At 33.7% G+C, this 19,501-nt stretch overlaps 1 protein-coding gene across 1 annotated transcript in view; it reads right to left on the bottom strand.

The window, feature by feature from the left end:
• LOC143236465 (uncharacterized) overlaps positions 1 to 16,729 on the bottom strand; it is a 62,839-nt gene extending 46,110 nt beyond the window's left edge. Inside the window, exons 1-2 of the mRNA XM_076474744.1 lie at positions 16,421 to 16,729; positions 2,005 to 2,544 (exon numbers count right to left, since the gene is read on the bottom strand). Of these exons, the coding sequence (XP_076330859.1) occupies positions 2,005 to 2,266 (262 nt within the window). The 5' untranslated portion in view covers positions 2,267 to 2,544; positions 16,421 to 16,729. The remainder of the gene's footprint in view (positions 1 to 2,004; positions 2,545 to 16,420) is intronic.
• Between the last annotated feature and the right edge of the window lie 2,772 nt (positions 16,730 to 19,501).

Genomic DNA, 19,501 nt, shown 5'->3' with positions numbered 1-19,501 from the left:
GCGATTTGTAAAGAAAAACTTCGGGTAAAAGACTGTACTACGAAAGATAAGCTAATTGAAGCCATAATTGAAGTGTGGTATCGCGATTCAAAAATTAGTAAAGATTGCAGTCAACTCGTGGACTCGATGCCAAAGAGGATTAATAATCTTCTGAAAAATAAAGGTGGTCATATCATGTATTAACTTGTGAGTAATTTTTGGATTCTCAGAAATAAAACGCAAAAAAATGAAAAAATCATAATTTATCATATTGTTTCAATTAATTTGTACAAGGGTGTAAATTGTTATTGTACTTAAAGACAAAAAAAGAAAAAAAAACAACATTAGCATCAGTGGGCCCAAGGATTGGAATGAAACAGAAATAAGAATACTGTGTAGAAGTGTTAGTGAGTTATTGTTGTCCACTAGCAACATAAATGTTTACCAAAGCCTCTTAGTAAACAGGTACGTATGTACATAGTTTCCATGATTATCAAAATCAGAAATTACTATTACTAAGTACCCTCACCTGAATGAAAGAAGCTGAATTTTGAAAAACTGATTTTCATATATTTGTTTGTTTTATAGCAAAGCCACATCAAGTTACGTCTACCGCGAAGAAATCGAAGGGCAGATTTTAGTGTTTATGTACCTAAACCTACTGCTGTTCCGAACATTGACGTTAATACTGTTGAAAAAGACCTTGAATCTGTCGATTTTAAGTGATTGTTATTAATGCTGTTTTTTAGCATTGTGGTTGCAATGTGTTTGTAATTATTTATGTTGTGCTGAAAATGTACTATTATTAAAGTTTGAATAAGATTTCTTGAACCACTATCATGGTTCATAACAGAGATCACAAGAAATTACACAAAACCATAATAGAACATTCGGCCAAAAACCACCTTAATCAGTAAAACTTCAGCTCAAAAAAAATTTTTTAAACGTTTGCTTTTGACTGATAAGACAGTGCACGTATAAGAATCACAAAAGCATACATGTTTGACTTACAAGAAAAATAAAATTCGCTATATTCTAAAATAAATCTCCATAACACTTTACTAATGCGATCAAATAGTTAATAGCTACAGTAAATCATCATTAACCGTATTAGGTAGCCAGCTATGCTTATTATCATTACAATGTATAAAGTTAGACACTATATCAAGTAATCTGTTGTCCATCGTTCAGCATATAAAAAACCAGCAAAGAAGATTAATTAAAACTGGGAATTTTAAAACCTGCAAATAGAGATTGTAAAAAGGTAAGGAAACAAGATCGGAAGTACGGTAGACATTATTTACTCAAACTACAATTGAGTCATAATAGGGATTTGTAGTTTAAGTAAATAATGTCAACAGTATCTTCCGCTTTGTTTCTTTGCTTTTTCACTATTCATTTCTGAAAGTTTTTTTCAATTCTCAATTTTTTGTTTATCTTACTAATAATATAATAGGTTACTTGTGCAAGAAAGAACGGTTATATCTTCAGAATATGTTTTCACTTCTGCTCTTTTAAAAATGTTTTATCTGTTCCGACTATTAGGTTATAAACACAACTCAAAAGAAAAAAATCATTAAAATAGGTATTGCACAATGTTTAAGAATAATAATAAAGTCTACAAATTCAATTGTTAGGATATAATAAAACATACAATTTCAGATGTTATTCAAATTTAATTATGACCTAAAATATATTATTTTCCACAAAATAAATAAATCACTGTTATTTCATTACAATTTATAGTTTTTACAGCAAGGAAAAATATTTTTGAACATGTAAGTTAAAACGTGTTCTAGAGAATTATCGTACGAATGATCAAAATTTTTCCTGTTTTTTTAAAAAATATTCTTTCTTAATGTACAAACTGCAACTTGCAATAAATTAACAGTTATAATCAGTAAGTGAACGCAAACTATTAAATCATTGTGCTGTCTTTATTTACTATTGTGATACGTGTTATTTGTTTACCAAAATTTAACAAAGCAAATGACAGACTTTCTATTAAAAAAAAAAGTTGCTCACCATCATAAACGACTCCAGGAACTAAACCCTGATTAATATCCAGAAATGGATGACTTAAGACAATATGAACATTTTCTTCTTTAGCTTCGGTAACGTTATCATGAATAACTGTAAATATCTCATCACAGTGAAACTTGGAAATATTTCTTAAGAGACTTTTATCAGAAGTGGCCAGTACTTGTTCATGTGTTTTTTCTTCTACTTTGTCCGATTTCCAGCCATCAACAGTCAATATTATAGTCCAGATCAACACGATGATCATTCTTACAGGTTGGAGACAAGATAAAGAACAAGTAAACAATCAGGTTCGAAGCATGATAGAATGATCATGCCTTTATTGACAGTTCCCAGCAGCTGAATGATACGTTAAACCTGTCGATAAACGTCACAATGTGTCGGTATTACTATCTGAACGAACAGAAACAGGCCACGATAACAACTTCTTAGTCGGTAGGAGATCAAGGGTACGATGTTGGAAGAAATATATCCCGTTGTGTGAAATGTATAATGTTGTCATCAGGAAAAGAAATTCTTTCCAACCTGTAACATTAATTTAAACATTCTATATTTAAACATTCTATATTCCCATATGATCAGTTTCTACTGTATTCTCTCTCTCTCTTTTTTTTCTTTCTAATGAAAAAAATTACGGAAAGTCGATGGTTTAAAACCTAGACTTTTCTAATTCATTTATAATAAAAAATATTAAGAGCCCATAAAGGTTAACAACAACTTTTCTACTATCTCATCGAAAGTCAAGCCCCGAATTCTTAATTACGTAACATTGTCTGGTCATGTTACTTGTCGGTGCTATTGTTTTCTTTTTGAAGAGGTAAGATTTTATTAGTCTTGCCAATTGTGCTACCTACGGAGTTAAGGTATAAGTTAAGTCTAAATGGTATTTCATGTCATCATATTCTGTAGATCTCCAGAGTTTATATGAAAAAAAAAAATTGTACGTTTTTTTTAATTTCGCACAAAGCTACTCGAGGGCTATCTGTGCTAGCCATCCCTAATTCAGCAGTGTAAGACTAGAGGGAAGGCAGCTAGTCATCATCACCCACCGCCAACTCTTGGGCTACTCTTTCACCAACGAATAGTGGGATTGACTATCACATTATAACGCCCCGACGGCTGAAATGGGGAGCCTGTTTAACACGACTCGGATGCGAACCCACGACTCTCTGATTACGAGTCGCACGCCTTAACACGCTTGGCCATGCCGGGCCTGTTTTTATACGATTATTAATATTAAATAACTCATTTTTTGAAATGTAATGTTTACCATTTTTAGGAAACTGTAATAAGCAAGTTAGAAATATTGATTACATTTCATAAACATTCTATATCATAATGTTTCTCAATTATTTCTATTGATTATTTCAATATAACTAGGATGCATGTCTTTTTGTATTGTTTCTCTCTTTTTACTTATAATTTCACTACAAACAGGATACGTGCATTTCTGTAATGCTTCTAACTTTTTTACTTAATAATTTATTTCCGCTAGGATATATGTATTTCTGTTATGTCTTTCACATTTTTACTGAATATTTTAATACAACTAGAACACACCTATTTCTGTAATGGTTCTCGCTTTTGACATACTTTTCATTTACAGTCATTATATATATGATTCTGTGGTATTTCTCACACTTATTTTGCTTGATTTCTTTACCGCAAATTAGATAGATATAATTTTGTAATTTCTAGTTGAAACGAAATTAAAGAAAATTTATAGAAGAAGCTAAGCCTGATGATAGCGAGTTGAAGTTATTACTTAATTATAATTATGTTAAACTTATGGATATTTATCAGACCTTGTTTCAAAGTGTGCTGACGCTTCTTTCAGTGAAAGACAAAATAATTTTAAGTCTCTTTCAGCCCTGGACCAGGCATGGCCAAGCGTGTTAAGGCGTTCGACTCGTAATCTGAGGATCGCGGGTTCGCATCCCCGTCGCGCCAAACATGCTCGCCCTTTCAGCCATGGGGACGTTATAATGTGACAGTCAATCCCACTATTCGTTGGTAAAAGAGTAGCCCAAGAGTTGGCGGTGGGTGGTGGCTTTCCCTCTAGTCTTACACTGCAAAATTAGGGATGGCTAGCACAGATAGCCCTACAACTTTGCCTTTGGCTAACTAGGCTGAGAGCTTCATATAAATTTAATGCCAAGAAAGAGTAAAAGTGTATAACATAAGATGTTTGCTTATACAAGTGATGACCTAAAAATAAGTACATACTTACCTTATGTGAAATAACACTACGGTATATTTACAGGCCCCGAACTCGTTTATTGTGTCATCCTTACTTTTTCCATGTTCACTGAGTTTTACTGATGTATTTTACTTAGTTTAAGGTCACTTTTTCTTTCTTAATATTCAGTTTCTAATATGAATAAGCGTAATCTGTATGAAATATTGTGAATATTCAAACAAAATATTCATAAATAACGGTTTTGACTGCTTTTCTATAAAAGCTGAGTTTGTACTAAAATGTGAATATTCGAAGTTTTGAATCGTTTCTTGTGACATAAAATGTGTAAATTTTACCACTGATTAAATCTGTACTGATCTTATGTATCAATCAAATCGAATCGTAGCTTATTCAACATAAACAATTTGTGTTATTACACATTAGAAATGACATGCAATGAAACTGAGAAACTATTATGATTTTGAACCCAACAATGTTTTGCGCACTAAGTGAATTATAAGTTTGAGACTAAAGTATTCTCAGCGAAACGTCATTCAGTCATAATAAAGAATGTGCGCTCAAAGGAAAAGGGTATATACATCAAATCTACGTGGTGATGATATATAAAAAATATCATCAAAGATAAGAGAAAACGCCACCTCTACATTAATTCCTGCTGCACCCTCGAGCAAAACAAATTCTATAAGATTCAATCGCTTAATACTGGACATCAGGTCAAAGAAAAACAGTCATATCAAATGTGTACTCGGTTGTTTGTTTTAAGACTTGAAGCATCAACCTAAGTATCCGTTGTGCACGGCATCATCAGTAGTTATAGAGGGAGTGTCACATCAAAAGGATACCGCCTCATAGTGATTGACTACATCAGGGGAAGGAATGAAAAGAAAGGGAATGGTGTCAAAGATTACAAGGTCATAGTTCGAAAAGGTGTCAAATTTGTATTGCAAAATATGCTTTGTCTACTCATAAGTAGACAAAGTGAATAATCGAAAATGGTAGGTTTGGTATTTTAAGTATTAGTAAACTAATTGTTTAAAGAATAATTTGTGACGATTCTCTCAAATAGAGACAGTTTCTTATTTCTAACCATGGATTATATTATTTATACAATGATGTCATCATCGTTGGCTCATATTATAAGCGATCATGTGATGATTTTTTACTCGAGTTCAAGATTGTATTGATCTACTCGTTAATTTTAATGTTTCGTAAACTTTTAGTAAAATAGTAAGTCATTCATTTATTATTTACATTTCTAGGAAAAATGAATTAATAGAGAAACGATATTAAGGTAAAAGAATATGTACTGTATGCTTGACGTCATGATTGATGTACTCCAAAATGTTTTAGACAGTTAGTATGTACTGTGTGTGATTGAAAAAAATCCTGATGGAAATGTTTACGTAGAAGAAACCTTTGTCCTGTCTATGGTTTAAAAAGCGTCATAAAATAAACTTAATATCGCTATTAGATAGATCAAAACTGGCTAATGTCAATGATTTGAACTCTTTGTCAAATATATAGCAGCAATGTTACTAAACATGAGATAATTAAAATAATAGTGATATCTCACATATTTAAGCAGAATTTATTTTTTATTTTGTTCCAAGCTGACTGATACAGTGACCATTTTCTGTAGATGCAGTATGCCATAACTGTATGTTAACTCATCAAATATTGAGAATACGCAGTTACTGTTTTGTATAACTATATAATGAACTTACAACAGTCAATGTTTCAACTGATATATATGTCACTACATATTTACAGTTTTGTAAATGAGCCATATATTTTAAACACATTGTATATACACAGATAGTGATAATGTGTTATAAAAGTTCCAGTAAATGTAAATGTTGCATGTTCAGATAGAACTTTCATTATGTTCTAAATGGAGTGAAACATTCTGATTTTTTCCGTAATATCTATGCTAAGTAGTAAATTAATCATTTAAACGTTATGTAAAGAAAGTTCAGTAATAAGGTATACATATGTAGAGTATATTATTGAATATATTGTGTATTATAGTTACAGTCTAATTGATTATATTCAGCAATTTATTATAAAAGTATTATAGTAACACATGCATATATGACAAAAACTGAATTGTATAATTCATATTATGAAAAACGCTAATCCCTTGGTCCTTGGACTAGCTGACCAGTTGTTGTGAAATTTACTTAGTAATCCTAATTCTATGATTTTTCTAATTTTATAAATTTTCCTAACCAGGATGGTCTGTGTCACTTCAGACTGTCAGACCTTGTTTCTTCGAACTCTGCTCAACTTTTGCAACCTAGTACTTAAATAGTCTTTCTCTAGATATATTTATATGTACATAAGTTTCGAATGATGTAGAAAGAAACATTTAATGTTCTTTTTAATATGATTAATGAGTTAAGGTCATCGACTCGTTAAGCCACACCCCTGCACTATATGCGTGATTACCATCCAAGCAATCTCGTATTGACGTCATGTCCACACTGATTGTGTCCGACCTTTCTAATTCTTAAATTTCTGTTTCCAGTTTGTGTGCGTGCTGTTTATTTTTAGTGTCTTAACTTAAAACAGTCTGAAAGTTCTGGTATTTCAAATAATAGCCTTGATAATCTGTGTGTGTTTGTGTCGGTGACGTCAACATCTTTAAACTTTACATTTGATCAAGTGTTGTCATAAATAACAAATAACTGCCTATATCGCAGACATCAGATACGTGTTCGTTAGTTCTATGAACTTAGAAACGACACCTGGTAATCTGTACGCGTGTTTCATGATAGACAATCTGAAATATGTGGTATTTAAAATATTAGTAATTAGTAAGTCGTTCATAATTGGTTGTTTGATTTGTGAAACAACAGAAATTTCTCTGAAAGAAGGTATGAAGAGTTTGAAAATGTTTTCAAAGGTTTCACAAGGTTTATGTATGTTTAATAGTAACCAACGATAATTTAGAAAATGGACAAATACAATGAGTCATTCATTTATTATTTTTATTACACATAACGAATTTTGACTTCATTGAAACTAGACATTGATGAAGTAATTCTTCGCGACGAGAATCCCACTTGAAATAAAAATGTATCTCAGAATGGCTGTTGTGGTATTAACACTTTTATTGCTAAGGAGAGAAAAACGTTTCAACCTTCCTAGGTCATCTTTAGGTTAAGAAAGAGAGAGTTTGAATGTAACCGTTGCCGGATACAAGTCTTAGGTACGAGAGTATAAACGTGCACGGTATTGTAGGGGGAATTGCAGTCAGATGTTAGGTTATTAATTAGTATAGGTATAAAGGTGTCTCTTTATATTGGTTTAATTTTGGTTTTAGTTGCTGTATAAGTAGGATTTCTCTGATTTTGCGTTTGTTTATATTTGTTTCCCTACTTAATATCAGGGTGTTTTCTATGATTATGTTGTGTTTATTTGATTTGCAGTGTTAAACAGAAACACCTTCACAAGTTTTTGTTCTTTGAATCTATTTTCCATTTATCTGCTTGTTTCTCCAATGTAGGAGTCGTGGCAGTTGTTGCATTGTATTTTATAAATTATGTTGGTGTTGTGTTTGTCAGTATAGTTTTTACATAGTATGGACTTTAGTTTTGTACCTGGTTTTTGAATAAATTTGGTGTTAACTGAAATGTTGTGTTTTGTTATAAGTTCTTTCCAAATGTTGGCTATCATTTTGCTAATGTCGGGAACGTATGATGTGCAGCAGTATAAGGTTTTGTAGTTTGTTGTATCTTGGGATTTATTGTTGTTGGTTTAGGTGTGTGCGTATAATTTTTTCCACGGTTTTTTGAGAAAATTTGTTGATGTCGATCAACTCAATAGTAAGAACGACAAGGAAAAGAAAGTCCGCCACAACAAGAAACTAAATAAACTAAGGTGCCAACAACAAGAAACAAGATAAACTAAGGTGCCAACAACAAGAAACTAGATAAACTAAGGTGCCAACAACAAGAAACTAGATAAACTAAGGTGCCAACAACAAGAAACAAGATAAACTAAGGTGCCAACAACAAGAAACTAGATAAACTAAGGTGCCAACAACAAGAAACTAGATAAACTCAGGTGCCAACAACAACAAAAAAGGCGCCGACACGACCAACCACCAACAAACCTCGTAATTAACAGATCCGACCGAAAATTAATAAATGAAGAAATACATCTACTCAACAAAGGACTCAACTTAGCAGTAACACCTAGAAATATTTCATCTATTGAAATGAAAGCCTGCCTGGAAGACCTAGCTGGTGACCCACTCTATACAAACTGAAAATACCAACAAAAGAACGGACAACAACCACCAGAAAGTATACAACTTCGAAAACAATTCCACCGATAACAAACAACATATCTTTCCAGGTACATTGAAGACATCCCATTTCCCTGAAACACCTCAAAATAGGATCTTAAACATTTTTTCAAAGGATTTTCACACAAAACTATCAACATAATTTTACAGAAAAGAAAACTAAAAAAACAACCTCACACAAAAATATATTAATTCTATAAACAACTTAAAACAAAACATCAACATCAAAATTCTAAAAGCAGATAAAGGCAGTGCTATAGTTATAATGAACAAAAATGAATAAATTAAAAAAACGAACAACATTTTATCAGAAACAAACAAATTTAAACTACTGAACACAAATCCAACAAAAACACATGAAAACCAATTAAACAAAATTATACTACAAATGAAAAAAACAACAACACAATCTCAGAAAACATTTACTCTTACCTAGGAAAGACCGACTCACGCATACCACAACTATAAGGCACCCTCAAACCTCACTAACCTGATTGTCCATCATGACCCATAAAGTGGATTTATGAATCATTTAACTACAATCTCAGTAAACATATATAGTGTGGACATTTTCTAAATATGTAACATCAGCCGGCTCTTTTTTCAAATACTCTTTTAACTTTAAATATATAACTAAATCATAAAGTCTTAATGGCCAGTTTTGATGTAATCTTCCTCTTCACAGAAGTCCCAACAGCTGAAGCCTGCAAGTAAGTTTTAGAACTTTATATCCAATAGTATTTCTTAATCTCAAAATTACAAGAACTGATACACAATTCAAAACAGAAATCCACAGAAAAATCACCCATACTGAATTATACATTCCCTGGAACTCAGCACATGAAACAAAACAAAACTTAACATATTAAGAAACCAAATAAACACAAAACTATACTCACCCTGGCCCGGCATGACCAAGCGTGTTAAGGCGTGCGACTCGTGATCTGAGGGTCGCGGGTTCGCATCCCCGTCGCGCCAAACATGCTCGCCCTCCCAGCCGTGGGGGCGTTATAATGTTACGGTCAATCCCACTATTGGGATTGGTAAAAGAGTAGCCCAAGATTAGGCGGTGGGTGGTGATGACTAGCTGCCTTCCCTCTAGTCTTACACTACTAAATTAGGGACGGCTAGCACAGATAGCCCTCGAGTAGCTTTGTGCGAAATTAAAGAAAACAAACAAACAAACTATACTCACCCGATAAAATTAACGATGAAATAAACAAAATAAAACACTTCATCAACATCAAAGAATTTTTTAAAAACCCATGGAAACAATTATACGCACACACTTAGACCAACAACAAATAAACAACAATAAATTCCCAGATAGAACAAACTACAAAACCTTATCCTGCTGTATACCAAAAAAAGTATAGCGAAAAAATAACCAGCATTCGGAAATAACTTATAACAAAACACAACATTCCAGTAAACATCAAATTATGTAAAAACTACACTGACAAACACAACACCAATATAATTTATAAAATACAATGCAACAACTGCCACGACTTCTATATTGGAGAAACAAGCAAAAAAATGGAAACTAGATTCAAAGAACACAAAAACACACCTATATATGTTTTTGAACACTGCAAATCATATAAACACAACATAACCATAAAAAACACCCAGATATTAAGTAGGGAAAAAACAAACAAACGCAAAATCAAAGAAGCCCTACTTTATACCTATACTAATTAATAACCTAACATCCACCTGCAACGCCACCTACAATCCCGTACCCGTTTATACTCTCGTCCCTAAGACATTTGTCCGTCAACGGTCACATTCAAAAAAGGTCTCTTTTTGATCTAGGAAGGTCTAAACGTTCTCAGATACATAGACGTTGATGACTTGTAGGATACTTGTTAATATTATACGGATTTACAACGCTAAAATCAGAGGTTCGATTCCCCTCGGTGGGCTCAGCAGATAGCTCGATGTGGCTTTGCTATAAGAAAACACAAAAACACAATACTACACGGTAATAATTATGATTTAGTATATGTGAAAGTTCACCTTTGTAAAACAAATTATTTTATCAAAAATTAGTAGAAATGTCGTTGAATGATAAACGTTTTGTTAACAATGTGAATTGTTGTATAATTTTTAATTATTGTATGATATTGTCCTTTTCAAGACGATTTAAATATCTAGTCATATATTGTAGGCGTCAGATTTAGTAAGATATAGTCCTTTTAGCACAGGAAATATAATAATTTATTTCTAAACATTTTTAATCATTTGATTGAGTAAATTTTAATTGTCTGTTGTCCTTGTAGGAATAATTAATGATTAGGAAATTTAATGCCCGTTTTTAGAATTCCACTTTTGAAAAATATGAGATAGTGTAAATTATTTTGTGACAAATTGTTGTTTAAAGTCAAATTAGTAAGAATTTAATTTTAATTATTGTATGATATTGCCCTATCTAAACTTGTTGTCATCTATTATATGCGTGGTAAAAATTTATGCAACTGTGATGATGTTAAGTTAAATAATATATAATGTCATTGAAAAACACTTGGTCGGTAATTACAAGAATAAGTTTTAATTAAGATATCGTTTTTCTAGGGCAGAAAATTTAATTAACTGATGAATTAGTGTTAAGTATCGATTTTAGGACAATTTAGTTAATTAATTATCGACATAATTAGTGATGGCTTCCTGTTATGTCAATCTAAAAACATGTTCTCAAATTTGTGGCGTAATCATCCATTCAGACCACTTGTCTGGTATCGAACTATAATTTCAGTCCTCCGTTTGTGCGCGCACTTTATTGAGCTACGACATCATTGGCGCCTATAATAGCGGACTAGCAACGCGCTCTCAGGTGTGGAGTTTTGGAACTATGACTTCGACATCTTTAATTACATCAGCCCTTCTCTCCCCCTATCCTGAGGCAGCCAATCACCGCCATATCCCTGCTGGAGCTTAATGCTATGAATTCCACCAAGGGAGAAACAGTTCGTGCCATGTGATATATCTAAAGGTGGAAGATCGTAGTAATTGTAAGAAAATCATTTTAACTGATATTTTGAAAAGCACATGTTTAACAGTCAATAGGTTAAGTATAAAAGGTAATATCTTATGCCATGGTTAATACTTTAACATTGGTCGAATGATCAAATTTCGATTTGGTTTTTTGTCTTCCAGGATTTCTATTTAAATGTATGTTTTAGCGCAAAACAACATTAGGTTATGTACACCACAGGAAATCGAACTCCGAATCTTTTGCGCTATAAATCCTTAAGCTTATCGTTGCCCATTGGAAAATTTCAGGAGTCTGTCTTTGAGGAATACTCATAATATCTTTGCATACCTGTTTGAAGAATTTCACGGTTCTGCCCTTTATTGTGTCTTCGATTTGGGGTTTTATACAAGGAAGATGTTTAGCAAACTGCAACATTTTTGGGTAACGCTTCCAGTGAATCAGACAATGATTGAAAATGTAATATGTAAATTGTGAGATTTATGGTTATGGTAGGTATGTCTTTTGAAGTTCGTGCAGAGCCGCTCGAAGGCTGTTTGCACTAGTTGTCACTAATTTCGAAGTCTTAGACTGAGAAGAAGTCAGTTAGTTAACACAACCCACTCCCAACTCTTAGGTTATTATTTTACCTTTGAGAAACGGGATTGACTTTCACATTATATCATCCATATAAATTAAAGAGCGAGTGTGATCGATGACACGATTTGAACCTACAACCCGTAGATTGCAAGTTGAGTGTCCTAACCACAAGGCCATATCAGACCCTAGAGTCCTAGACTGAGACAAAACACAAGTAAAAGCAATTTTCTAATCATTTTGAAATTTGTGGGAAAAGGTGAATATAATATAAGATCTTTTAAAAGTGCAAATCAAATGAGCTGCGAAAATACAACATAAATCTAAGCTTAGATTTATGTAAATTCCTCGCGCCCAAGCTAATGTATATTGTTTTGTATTATTTGAGATAAATATATTAAGTCGTAATTAAGCGCACAGTTGGTATTACATTTAAGTTATAGTAACGTTCTTAACTTCTCACATGGCCAGGTGGTTAGGGCGCTCGAATAGTAACCCTGAGGGTCATGGGTTCGAATCTCCGTCGCATCAAAAATGCTCACCTTTCAAATCATGGGTGCGTTGTAATGTGGAGTAAACCTTACTATTCGTTGGTAAAAGAGTAGCCCAAGAGTTGGGGATGGATGGTAATGACTAGCTGCCTTCACTCTAGTCTTACACTCCAAAATTAGGGAAGGCTAGCGCAGATAGCCCTCGTGTAGGTTTTGACGAAATTCAAAAACAAACAAAACATTATTAACCTAATACTTACCACGAAATAGAAAATTAGAGTAATTATGATTTAGTTACTAATTATTAGATGGAGAACATTAGTGAAAATGATTCTAAAGTTCAGATAAAGAACTAGGCCCGATGTTCAAAAATATACTGTAGCAGCTCATTTGAAATGTAATTTTAAAATTATGTACAATTTATTACTTTATTCCTCCGTTTTAAAAATCCAGCAAGATACTGACATTTAAACAAACAAAATAATATAAGGATGAAGTGAAAATATTATAAAATCATGAACAGTATGAGTTAGTCAATAATGAACGAAGAAAGATAAAAAAAACTATACATGTAAGAGATTTTTCTCACAAGAGAGCGTGTGTGTGCATGTTTTTCTTATAGCAAAGCCACATCAAGCTATCTGCTGAGCCCACCGAGGGGAATCGAACCCATGATTTTAGCGTTGTAAATCCGTAGACTTACCGCTGTACTAGATTTGTATGATTGAGAGGAAAAACATTATTCCTTAATTATCATCATAATAAAAAACAATTTTTGTTCTTAGAGAAAAATAGAAAATTTTGTAGTTTTATTTAAAATTTAACGCTCAAAGTTACATAACGGATATGTGCATATACGACTCTAATTTTGAACTGATAGATTAGTGGGAAAGTAACGAGTTAACATTTCGGGCTATTCTTGTTTCACACATTTTCCTAAAATGCGTAATGAGTTTTTGTAGTAAAGGGAAGCAAACAACAAACCGTCAGTTTGACAGTCTTGAACGCTAACCACTAGATTACGTCCGGCCCTAACAGTAAAGAACGGAGTTTGTAAGTCTTTCCATAGTTCGTTAATGATCATGATCATAAAGCAGTTCTTAGATATTCTTCATGATGGACAGTATAATTAAGAATCAATAGGCGTAAATCTTTTGTTATGTAGAAACCACATAAATTGTTGTCTTCTTTTTTAACAACATTTCTCTTAAGTTTTACTTTCACATTCTTAATCAGAGGAATATATAAAAAAAAAACTTTAGGTCTACTTTTTCGCTTCCCACAAGTTACTACCCGATAATCCCATTGTTCAGTAACAGAACTTGTCAGATGGGCTGGACGGTGAGACTGAAGATTACAGGAGATGTTTTTTATAAATGTTTTTTTAATGCTTTGAAACTTATGGCTTAAATACCAAAAGCAGACGAAGCATTACTTATCAAGAGTTTAAAACTTACAATAAGAATCGCGTAAACCACAAATGTGTCTGTTCCCACATTTTCTTTAATCGTACGTTTCAATTTGAAAATGAAATAAGTTTCAAAATAGCATTTTAGGTCTTCTACAAATAAGTACAGAAGACCTTCGTTCGATACCATAATTCTGTAGTTTAGGTTATTTTTATCACAAAGTTCTCAATGCTTCGCCAGCTTTCTCAGTTTAAAACGTAACTTATTAAAATAGTGATGATCTGTGGTTTCAGGAACGCTGAGCAAAGAGATATTTGAGAAAGACGTTCTTTCTTGAGGTTTAAGTAACTAAAAGGAATGTGTTTATTTACGACTTCTTTTGTATTTGTATTTTTTTTATTCTGAAAAGAAAATAGATTACCTTTCTTCTAAAGGCGATGTACTTCTGATATGCCTCAACATATTTCTGTACCCAAGATTATTTAATTTTGTGTTCTATGTTGTTGTGTTACATTACAGTTCTCAACTCTGTGCTAGACTTTCTAGTGTCCCAGGTTGCGTACTATGGTTAGTTACTCAGATTCAGGTTATTTTAAATCTATTCTTCAATACTTGTAAGATTCATACATTTTTTAAAGATATACAATATCATATTATATTGTTGTTTCTAACAGACTACATTAAGTTACTATTTATCATTATGTAAACAATTATTAAACAAATACGTATAACACATTTATTATTAAAAATTTTGTAAACTTGTAAAAATTATCCAAAACCACATATTTTAAGTTTTCTAATTTATTTGTAACCAAAACCCTAGAGTAATAAAGAAACACAAATATAAGAATCAAATTGCTGGTATACACGCAAAAATATAATTCAGTGTAATTGAACTTTACATACCACGTGACTATCTTTTTAACACTCAACTGCAATGACATGATGAAAAATAAAATAAAAAACAAGACTTATGCAACCTTTTTGTCACGTAATTTGTATATTTTGATGAATATCCTCTGTAAATGCAACCTGGCATGTTCAGGATGTAATACATGAGTGTTAGCAACTTACGTGTTTGTATTTACCAAAACAGTTAATTCTGAGAAAAAATGCTGCTTACCTAACCATCAAATGGTGCATCTCTGAAAGTCTACCAATAGTTTTGTGAACAAAGATGATCCAAAAAGGGAAAACTGGAACAAGTAAGGTGGGCACGGAAGTTAAAACAAAGGTAGAGTTATTGAGAACTAGAAGTGTAATAAGTGAATACTAATTATTTCGTCACGCGTCAACAGATTTTATTAATTTAATGTGTTTATGCGCAATTCAATAATATAGCTTTCATAAATACATATATATCTTACATAACTAACTATATAGTTTACCTAACTACCTATTATTCTTTTTTTCGATCTGTATGTTTAGTTGTCTTCATTTTTCTACTTATATGTCTGTCTGTTTATTAAGTTAATTACCAAAATACCTATTCGTCTAGTACTTTGTCTGTCCTGACATTCATTAATTCATTGAGATATATGCTTGCGTATCTAAATACCCACCTATCCAAATGTGTTCAGCTTTGTTCTTACTCCAGATAAAAGTTATTTTAGTCTTAACGACCTGTTATCATCATGTATATCACACTGATTATAAACATGCAGAATGAAGCTATGTTTACCTAATAATTGCTCTGTGACGACATAAGTATTTTATTTTCTGTGATTAAATAATAGAAATAAAATTTTATACCACAAAGAAAAATATTATGAAAATTGTTCAATTTTCATTTCATTTTCAACCTCAAACGTTCTCTTCTTTTCTTTACAAATAAAGCAAGAACCTATTTAAGTTAATTGTTTCTTATGTTTGCTAATACGTACTCATAAGTGGGAATTTAATACAGATGAAAATATTTTTACTTGAAGGGTTGACATAAGCAATGTTTAGTGTAAAATCATATTTAGTTTTAAGTTACTGTTAAAAAGACTATCACTGGAGAGCAGCTGGACTGACTGACCACCACTCAGACCTACAGTGTTACCTAATTGGAAAGAGTGATTTCTTGTTAGTATATCAAAAGTTATAACGTGGTAACAGCTCAGATCTTTAATTTAATTACAAGTACGTAGTTCATTAATTAATCATGTTTAGCAGCACATTCTTTCTGCTAAAATTTAACCTTTATAAATTCTTTAAATACCATATTTAATATGATTTGAATATTCTTGATTAAGCTATGTAATAGTTCAATAATAACGGTAATATACAGATATATTTATATACATACATACATAGAGAGAGAGAGAATTATATTATAAAAAAAGTGAAACATGGGTTAGATAGAACTAATGCATAAAATCTATTTCCATAAACTACAAACTCAATGATGATAGTAGTTAAGGAATCTCGACCTACCTGCTAAGGAGGTCGGGTAACAACCACACAGAGATGTGTCCCGAAATGCAGAGATTGTTTCTTTCCAGGTAAAGAAATCATCCAATACAGACTGCTGTTCCTGAGATCCCGGGCACATACGTTGAGCCGTCTAATACTACCGCCTTGCATTATCCAATGAAAGCACTCACCATAGTTTCGTCCTGGTGACCCAGCAACGTGTTTAGAGTAACACCAACACTATACTGATAGATCGGTCACTGCTGCGCTTGAAGTTTACGTTAGTGTGTCCTCTCGTGTACAGAACCGACCAGCTAGCTACCGAGGCAATGCTCAACATTGGTCTGTTGCATCTTACTGGTGTTACTTGGTTTTCCTGTAGAGGGCGCCAGGTGGCGGTATCATTACACAGGTGTAACATAATCTGTTTCTTGGGCACAGTCCTGTTAAGCCTTCCTTACCTGAAATCCTGTTACACACTAACACACCTTCTTCATAAGGATACGATATCGATCTCCGAGAGATTGCCACACGCAGCTGGTGTCTAGGTATAGCTCTGACCGAATCCAGTTTCTGCTTGAATGCTTGGACTGATTGCTTCGTTCTTGTTGTTAATATGAAAATCTGAACGAGTAACTTGTTAGAGTTTTTAAACGTTTTCTTAAGCCATTTGGAGTTACAAAATATTCTTACCAAAACAACACCATTTCAAAATCTTAAGTAATTTGTAGTAATATTAGATAACTATCTCATGCAAATACCCATGCGTTTACAAAATAAACTTTTAATTATGTAGATAGCTAGATGGAATGAGAAACCATTTTAAAACGTATATATGTATGTGTTTATATATACTCTTCAAAACAAGAAACGCAAAAGGGATATTTTTGTTATTTTAAAGAGAAATATATGTAATAGCGTTACAAGCTCAGAGCATGTGATGTTACACGTGTTAAGGCACTGAATTGTCAGACCAAAATGACAATAAAAGTTGTGCACTTTGAAAACGGAGGAAAACATCGGATTTTTCGCCAAAAGGCATTCGTGTCCAATAAATTTATTTGAGAGATCTGCATGTTCTGCACGTGCAACATGTGCAAAATCCCTATAAAAGTGACGGGTTCTCGATTTCCATAGCTCAGTGTTAAGCCACCGATACGCAATACAGTTACGCCAAGACTGACAGAAGCACAATGCAACAACGCCATTGGTCACTTGGAAGCAGACGAATCTCAATCAGATGCTTCCAGAGCTGTAAATGTACACCCAAGCACCATCACTAGGCTATGGAATCGTCACCAACAACATGGATCAACTCATGACCGTTCACGATCTGGCAGACCTCGTGTGACCACGCCCGCACAAGATCGCTACATCCGGTTACGTCACCTTCGGGATAGGACCACCACTGCGACGTCTACTGCCTCAACCATACCAAGGCTGCGTAGGATTTCCGATCAGACCGTACGCAACCGTCTATGAGTTGCAGGAATCTGACCTCGACGTCCAGTCAGAGGCGTCATCCTCACCCAGCAACATCGTCAAGCACGGCTGCAGTGGACTTGGACACATCGGGTATGGCCTCATCGACGATGGAGGCATGTTTGGTTCAGCGATGAATCACGTTTTATGCTTCGTAGGCAGGATGGAAGGACCCGTGTTTACCGTCGCCGAGGTGAACGTTTTGCAGCAAACTGTGTGCAGGAAGTTGACAGATTTGGTGGTGGCAGCGTCATGATGTGGGCTGCCATCGCCTACAATGCCAGAACAGACCTTTTGCACATTCGAGGGGATCTTACGGCTCAACGATACGTCGACGAGATTCTTAGGCCCCATGTGCAACCCATCATGGTGAACGTCAACGACGTTTTTCCACATGACAACGCCCGTCCTCACACAGCCCGACTCACTACTGTCTTCTTGAGACACCACAACATCAACGTTCTTCCCTAACCCTCCAGATCACCAGATTTAAACCCCATCGAACATCTTTGGGACGAGTTGGACCGACGTCTGCGACGGCGACAACCTCAACCGCAGACTCTACCTCAGTTTGCAGCAGCTTTGCCGGCTGAGTGGACAGCCATTCCACAGGATGTGATTCGTCATCTCATCGCTTCCATGGGCAGGAGATGCCAAGCAGTTATTGATGCTCACGGGGGGCATACTCGTTATTGACGTTGAGTGACGTTAAACTTCAACTAGCGAGCGTGGACTTTGCCTTTGCAGACTTTGAATGTTCAGCAGTGATTGTGCAAAGTTTCACACATGTCATACAGAACTACCCGGAATAAAGTTGTTAACAATTTGTCTCAAATTTTGCCTTTTGCGTTTCTTTTTTTGAAGAGTTTATATCAGATGATATTTGAAATCAAAGTAGATATTAAATTGACAAAAGCGACTGAACTCTTTTGTCGATAGTGTATAAATATTTTACAGTATTTATTGATGGTAGGAATATAACGCCAAACTGTTGCTTGAATACGTCAATTTTGTTCCCTTTAAACTAAATTTAATATATTCAAGCTTATAGTTGGCATGAAAAGCTTAGGCTGACAATGTGTATCTGCTATCATAATAAAATCATGATTTCCAAGTGGCAGCAGAAAGTTTAACACAAACTGTTTATATTTTCCTAGCTGGAATACCCGTCCCATGGACGAAAGTTAAATAAGTTCGTGATTAATGAAAGGTTGTCTTACGAGAGGAAAAGTTGCTTCCCTTATATGAAGTGATAGAAAACACAGAAATGGACATAAAATCTGCAAAATGTGGAATCGCAAATTTCTTTATAACTCTCTGTACTGCCGAAAAACCTTTATGAGAAATTTGGTGAAGATTCATAAACGCTTACAGAAAACAAAATCTGTATGTGCCCCTGTCTGGACCTGTTGAGCCTCCGTATGACATTTTTATTGTTGAGGTGTGAGAACAGCTGAAAGATTAACCTATGTTAGAAATTCGTAACTATTTAGGAAACATGGTATTGATATCGAGGAATAAAACTGTCAGCTTGTAAGACTAATATTGTGATTAAGGTTATTTTATTCAACTTTAAAAATAAATAACATAATGTAAGATGAGTGTCATGTTTAAAGTTAC

The sequence above is a fragment of the Tachypleus tridentatus genome, chromosome 13 (assembly GCF_004210375.1).
Source record: "Tachypleus tridentatus isolate NWPU-2018 chromosome 13, ASM421037v1, whole genome shotgun sequence".
Taxonomy (NCBI): domain Eukaryota; kingdom Metazoa; phylum Arthropoda; class Merostomata; order Xiphosura; family Limulidae; genus Tachypleus; species Tachypleus tridentatus.
Note: the sequence above shows the minus strand (reverse complement) of the source record. Positions and strands in the feature narration are given on the sequence as shown.